At 38.2% G+C, this 6,798-nt stretch overlaps 2 protein-coding genes across 2 annotated transcripts; both read left to right on the forward strand.

Moving 5' to 3' along the window:
- LOC130204477 (olfactory receptor 52E8-like) lies at positions 1-2,683 on the forward strand. Its single transcript, XM_056431236.1, has one exon. It carries the CDS (start codon positions 809-811, stop codon positions 1,760-1,762), a length of 954 nt encoding a protein of 317 aa, XP_056287211.1. The 5' UTR covers positions 1-808; the 3' UTR covers positions 1,763-2,683.
- Positions 2,684-3,706: 1,023 nt separating this feature from the next.
- Positions 3,707-6,798, forward strand: LOC130204332 (olfactory receptor 52E8-like). Its single transcript, XM_056430975.1, has one exon. The coding sequence runs from the start codon at positions 4,945-4,947 to the stop codon at positions 5,896-5,898; it is 954 nt and encodes a 317-aa protein (XP_056286950.1). The 5' UTR covers positions 3,707-4,944; the 3' UTR covers positions 5,899-6,798.

Raw genomic sequence — 6,798 nt, forward strand, 5'->3', positions numbered from 1 at the left:
CGCTACAGAGCCCTGTAGGCCCAAACCAGCAGAGACAGGAACAACTTCTTCCCACTGGCCGTCACTCTGATGAACAGTTAATCAGACACATCCACATACTTGCACTATCGCCACATTCTTCTGCACCAACATCCCCTATCATTGTCACTGTTGTTGTTTATGTTGTTTTATATTGTACATACATTTGTGTTGCTATTCTGATGTCTTCCAAGTCTCTTTTTATATTTATCCTGTTATTTGTAAATTGCATGTACGTACAATGAGAGTGTACGTGAAACCGGAGTCAAATTCCATGTATGTGCACATATATATGACCAAAAAACCTGATTCTGATTCTGATCCTGATGTAAGCACAGAGTCCACCTCCTTTGTCCCACAGAAGTCCTGTGCTCTGTCCTGCTGTCCGCCGGTCCAGTGCAGCTTGATCCGGGATGAATGATGGATAATAATGATATTCTGCATTAACAATTCTGAGGAAACCAACAATTTTTCTTGCCATTAATTAGATCCATGACATTTGTAGACTCTTTCGTCCGCAATATATTTCAATAAATAAAATCTTCAGAAGAAAACAACTTCTGAGATGCCAGCCAATACCATGCCTGCAGTAGAGAGGGAGTTCCCTTTAATATTCAACTATAAATTTGAGAAACACTGTGCAACACCAATGCCATACAGTTGGACATGCTGTTTAACATACATAGAGCATATTCCTGTCTAATAATTTATGTTTTTTACAGCATTGCATCCAGTCTTCTATTTTAGTTTTTTAACTTTCACACTTTTGGCTTAGGAGCATTACTGCAAAATGAGAAATACATCTAATTTCTCGTTAGTTATATTTTCACTGTCTGGCTTCAGAGCCACTGCCAACTACAAAATAACCATTTTCTCTCTCACTTTTCTATGTTATTGTCTAATTATCTGTGTTAACATGGCTCTGATTTTAACCATAATATTGGATCAAAACTTACATGAACCCATGTATGCTTTTATATGTAATCTGTGCATGAATGTACTTTATGGGACTGCAGCCTTTTATCCTAAATTTCTGATTGATCTTCTGTCTGATATTCAAGTTATATCATATGAAGGATGCCTTTTACAAGTCTTTGTGATATACACTTATGCAACGATTGATTTGTCTGTTTTAGCTGTGATGGCCTATGACAGATGTGTGGCTATATGTCGACCCCTGCAGTATCACTCTGTAATGTCTGTGCGAAGGACTACAGTTTTAATTGGTTTGTCCTGGCTGGTGCCTTTATGCTGTATAGTTGTGATTATAACTATCACATCTACATTGAAATTATGTGGATCCCGCATAGATAAACTCTACTGTGAGAACTGGTCAATTGTCAAACTAGCTTGTAGTACATCGCGAGCAAACAACATTGTTGGATTGATTATTATTGCTTTTTATTGTGTGCATGTCATCTTCATTGTGTGTTCTTATGTGCGGTTGGTAAATTCAGCTTTAAAATCTAAAGAGGGCAGGAGAAAGTTTATACAGACATGTGTGCCACATTTGTTATGTCTGCTTAATGTCACTGCTGCTTTGCTTTTTGATATTATGTACTCTCGGTATGGATCAGCATCCGTGCCCCAGAGTGTGAGGAATTTCATGGCTTTACAATTTCTCATGATGCCACCTCTTCTCAACCCTATAATATATGGACTGATTCTGACTAAAATTCGATACAGAATGGTGGCATTGTGTATGAAGGCAGGTCAGAGATTTAAGTTGAGACTGAAGGCTTGATTTTTAGAATTAGTGTACCGTCCTGTCTGAAACACGACACTGGTCTGAAGTCTGTTTACAGAGACAGTTTCTATCATCCATTCTGCACATTTTATTATCAAACAATCAGGTTTCATACATCAAATGCATGAAGCAATTACATGAAGCTTACAGCATCTGAACACCTGCATCGAGTATGATACTTCATTTTAAAAAGGAAGATCACACATCTTCTTTACCAGGAGCAGAGCTCAAAGGAAAACATTGTTTAAATCAGGCCAGAGTATTAAGATCTGTATTATTCTCTGGTCCCTGACCAGTTTTCAAACTGTTGTAAAATGTAAAAAGAGTCATTGAGAGTCCCAAGTGCAAGATGCCAGTTTAATATATTTGTAACAAGTGAACTGAATGATATAATATTGAGATATGTCTGGCACCTGATATTGATTTAATGTTATTCTTTAGACACTTTAAACTTTTTACAATATTGTACTTGTCTGTGGAAATATCCTTTCACTTACTTTCACAATAACACCGGTTTCGTCGATAGTGAACTTGGTCACTATCTTAGACTACTGCAACTCCCTCCTTTCCGGCATTAATCAAAAATCCATCTCCCGCCTCCAACTAGTTCAGAATGCAGCAGCTAGGCTTCTTACTGGTTTTAACAGACGACATCACATTACACCAGTCCTGGCCTCTCTCCACTGGCTCCCTGTTCGTTTTAGAATTGATTTTAAGATTTTGCTGATCACTTTTAAAGCACGCCTAGGTCTGGCTCCAAGCTACATCATTGAGATGTTAGCCCCTTATGATCCAGCACACAGCCATAGATCCTCCGGTGGGGCCCTTCTGGCCGTTCCAGAGTTGAGGCTTAAATCAAAGGGTGACCGTGCCTTTGCTGTTACAAGAACAGCTTTTAAGTGATTTAGTTTTTTTAGGCAGAACTTTGGTTTCCCTAATTTAGTGGTCTGTTTTTAATTTATTTTGTTTTGAATTCATTTATTTTTTATTTTCCATTTAATTTTTAATTTTAATATATACTTTTAAATGTAATATTGGTTTCTTGCTATTACACTTGTTTTGCTTTGACTCTCTGTGGAGCACTTTGTAAACATTGTTTTTAAAGGTGCTATATAAATAAAGTTATTATTATTATGATTATTTGGTTATCTTAATTGTATACACAATCTGTCTCTTTTCTCCTTGTGATGACAGCAGACAAAATCCCACTAAAATCTCACTGAAATTAGTCTATTTCTATAAATACAAGCATCAATGAGTTTTTTAATTTGTAGGACATTTTTGATAACAATTATTATAGATTATTTATTTTCATTATGTTATTCAGCATTCACCTTTGCTTCACAACGCTTCAGAATCATTATTCTTTTCAAAATACATACGACAAAATAACTGAAACACCTGACAGTAAAATGCAATCAAAAACAACTGGCACCTACTGTAGTAGATATTACACATTATTACACATGCTTTACAGATGGCATGGTATTGTGATTTCCTCTTATTATGTCTACCCGTGTCTTACAGGGTAAGAGGGAAAGTGGGGAGCAAAATGTACAATTTTATGTATTTTTGTTATAATATAAAACAAACTGAAATAAAGATAGTTTCCCCCTGGCTTTTACCTGGTGAACTTTAACCCTTGTGTTGCCTTCGGGTCATTCTGACCCGATTCAATATTTAACCCTCCTGTCGCCTTCGGGTCAATTTGACCCGATTCAATGTTTAATGTCGGTGTTCTTTCGCGAGTCAACAAACAAACATAAAGTACCTCACACTTAAACTTGGAAAACAATATTAATTCTAATAATTTTCTGGAGATTTTAATAGCTGGGGTCATATTGACCTCAAGGGTAAAATATGTTAGAAAATATAAAGGTAACAGGAGGGTTAAACATTGAATCGGGTCAAATTGACCCGAAGGCAACACAAGGGTTAAGTTTAAAAGGTAATAAGGTTGCATTGACATATATTGTAAATGCATCCTAAAAATGATGGGAAATATTATTTGATATGTGTGTGTGTGTACCCTATGCCTTAGACTACACCATCAGGAAAAAGGCCCAGCAGAGGTTGTACTTCCTACACCAGCTCAGGAAGTACAACCTGCCTCAGGAGCTGCTGATCCTGTTCTACTCCGCCATCATCCAGTCTGTGCTCTGTTCCTCCATCACTGTGTGGTTTGGACCGGCCACCAAGCAGGACTGAGACAGGCTACAACGGGTAGTCAGGTGTGCAGAGAGAACTATTGGTTCCAGCCTGCCCTTCATCCTGGACTTGTACACCTCGAGAGTCAGGAAACGGGCTGGAAAGATCACTGCAGACCCTCACACCCTGGACACAGGCTGTTCCAATCCTCCCCTCTGGAAGGCGCTACAGAGCCCTGTAGGCCCAAACCAGCAGAGACAGGAACAACTTCTTCCCACTGGCCGTCACTCTGATGAACAGTTAATCAGACACATCCACATACTTGCACTATCGCCACATTCTTCTGCACCAACATCCCCTATCATTGTCACTGTTGTTGTTTATGTTGTTTTATATTGTACATACATTTGTGTTGCTATTCTGATGTCTTCCAAGTCTCTTTTTATATTTATCCTGTTATTTGTAAATTGCATGTACGTACAATGAGAGTGTACGTGAAACCGGAGTCAAATTCCATGTATGTGCACATATATATGACCAAAAAACCTGATTCTGATTCTGATCCTGATGTAAGCACAGAGTCCACCTCCTTTGTCCCACAGAAGTCCTGTGCTCTGTCCTGCTGTCCGCCGGTCCAGTGCAGCTTGATCCGGGATGAATGATGGATAATAATGATATTCTGCATTAACAATTCTGAGGAAACCAACAATTTGTTTTGCCATTAATTAGATCCATGACATTTGTAGACTCTTTCGTCCGCAATATATTTCAATAAATAAAATCTTCAGAAGAAAACAACTTCTGAGATGCCAGCCAATACCATGCCTGCAGTAGAGAGGGAGTTCCCTTTAATATTCAACTATAAATTTGAGAAACACTGTGCAACACCAATGCTATACAGTTGGACATGCTGTTTAACATACATAGAGCATATTCCTGTCTAATAATTTATGTTTTTTACAGCATTGCATCCAGTCTTCTATTTTTGTTTTTTAACTTTCACACTTTTGGCTTAGGAGCATTACTGCAAAATGAGAAATACATCGAATTTCTCGTTTGTTATATTTTCACTGTCTGGCTTCAGCGCCACTGCCAACTACAAAATAATCCTTTTCTCTCTCACTTTTCTATGTTATTGTCTAATTATCTGTGTTAACATGGCTCTCATTTTAACTATAATATTGGATCAAAACTTACATGAACCCATGTATGCTTTTATATGTAATCTGTGCATGAATGTACTTTATGGGACTGCAGCCTTTTATCCTAAATTTCTTATTGATCTTCTGTCTGATATTCAAGTTATATCATATGAAGGATGCCTTTTACAAGTCTTTGTGATATACACTTATGCAACGATTGATTTTTCTGTTTTAGCTGTGATGGCCTATGACAGATGTGTGGCTATATGTCGACCCCTGCAGTATCACTCTGTAATGTCTGTGCGAAGGACTGCAGTTTTAATTGGTTTGTCCTGGCTGGTGCCTTTATGCTGTATAGTTGTGATTATAACTATCACATCTACATTGAAATTATGTGGATCCCGCATAGATAAACTCTACTGTGAGAACTGGTCAATTGTCAAACTAGCTTGTAGTACATCGCGAGCAAACAACATTGTTGGATTGATTTTTATTGCTTTTTATTGTGTGCATGTCATCTTCATTGTGTGTTCTTATGTGCGGTTGGTAAATTCAGCTTTAAAATCTCAAGAGGGCAGGAGAAAGTTTATACAGACATGTGTGCCACATTTGTTATGTCTGCTTAATGTCACTGCCGCTTTGCTTTTTGATGTTATGTACTCTCGGTATGGATCAGCATCCGTGCCCCAGAGTGTGAGGAATTTCATGGCGATACAATTTCTCATGATGCCCCCTCTTCTCAACCCTATAATATATGGACTGATTCTGACTCAAATTAGATACAGAATGGTGGCATTGTGTCTGAAGGCAGGTCAGAGATTTAAGTTGAGACTGAAGGCTTGATTTTTAGAATTAGTGTACCGTCCTGTCTGAAACACGACACTGGTCTGAAGTCTGTTTACAGAGACAGTTTCTATCATCCATTCTGCACATTTTATTATCAAACAATCAGGTTTCATACATCAAATGCATGAAGCAATTACATGAAGCTTACAGCATCTGAACACCTGCATCGAGTATGATACTTCATTTTAAAAAGGAAGATCACACATCTTCTTTACCAGGAGCAGAGCTCAAAGGAAAACATTGTTTAAATCAGGCCAGAATATTAAGATCTGTATTATTCTCTGGTCCCTGACCAGTTTTCAAACTGTTGTAAAATGTAAAAAGAGTCATGAGAGTCCCAAGTGCAAGATGCCAGTTTAATATATGTGTAACAAGTGAACTGAATGATATAATATTGAGATATGTCTGGCACCTGATATTGATTTAATGTTATTCTTTAGACACTTTAAACTTTTTACAATATTGTACTTGTCTGTGGAAATATCCTTTCACTTACTTTCACAATAACACCGGTTTCGTCGATAGTGAACTTGGTCACTATCTTAGACTACTGCAACTCCCTCCTTTCCGGCATTAATCAAAAATCCATCTCCCGCCTCCAACTAGTTCAGAATGCAGCAGCTAGGCTTCTTACTGGTTTTAACAGACGACATCACATTACCCCAGTCCTGGCCTCTCTCCACTGGCTCCCTGTTCGTTTTAGAATTGATTTTAAGATTTTGCTGATCACTTGTAAAGCACGCCTCGGTCTGGCTCCAAGCTACATCATTGAGATGTTAGCCCCTTATGATCCAGCACACAGCCTTAGATCCTCCGGTGGGGCCCTTCTGGCCGTTCCAGAGTTGAGGCTTAAATCAAAGGGTGACCGTGCCTTTGCTGTTACAAGAACAGCTTTTA

Source organism: Pseudoliparis swirei, chromosome 2, assembly GCF_029220125.1.
Source record: "Pseudoliparis swirei isolate HS2019 ecotype Mariana Trench chromosome 2, NWPU_hadal_v1, whole genome shotgun sequence".
NCBI classification, from domain to species: Eukaryota; Metazoa; Chordata; class Actinopteri; order Perciformes; family Liparidae; genus Pseudoliparis; species Pseudoliparis swirei.

Excerpts from the sequence above, each read along its gene's own strand:
- LOC130204332 (XM_056430975.1), top strand. The coding sequence starts at position 4,945 with ATGAGAAATACATCGAATTTCTCGTTTGTTATATTTTCACTGTCTGGC.
- LOC130204477 (XM_056431236.1), top strand. The coding sequence starts at position 809 with ATGAGAAATACATCTAATTTCTCGTTAGTTATATTTTCACTGTCTGGC.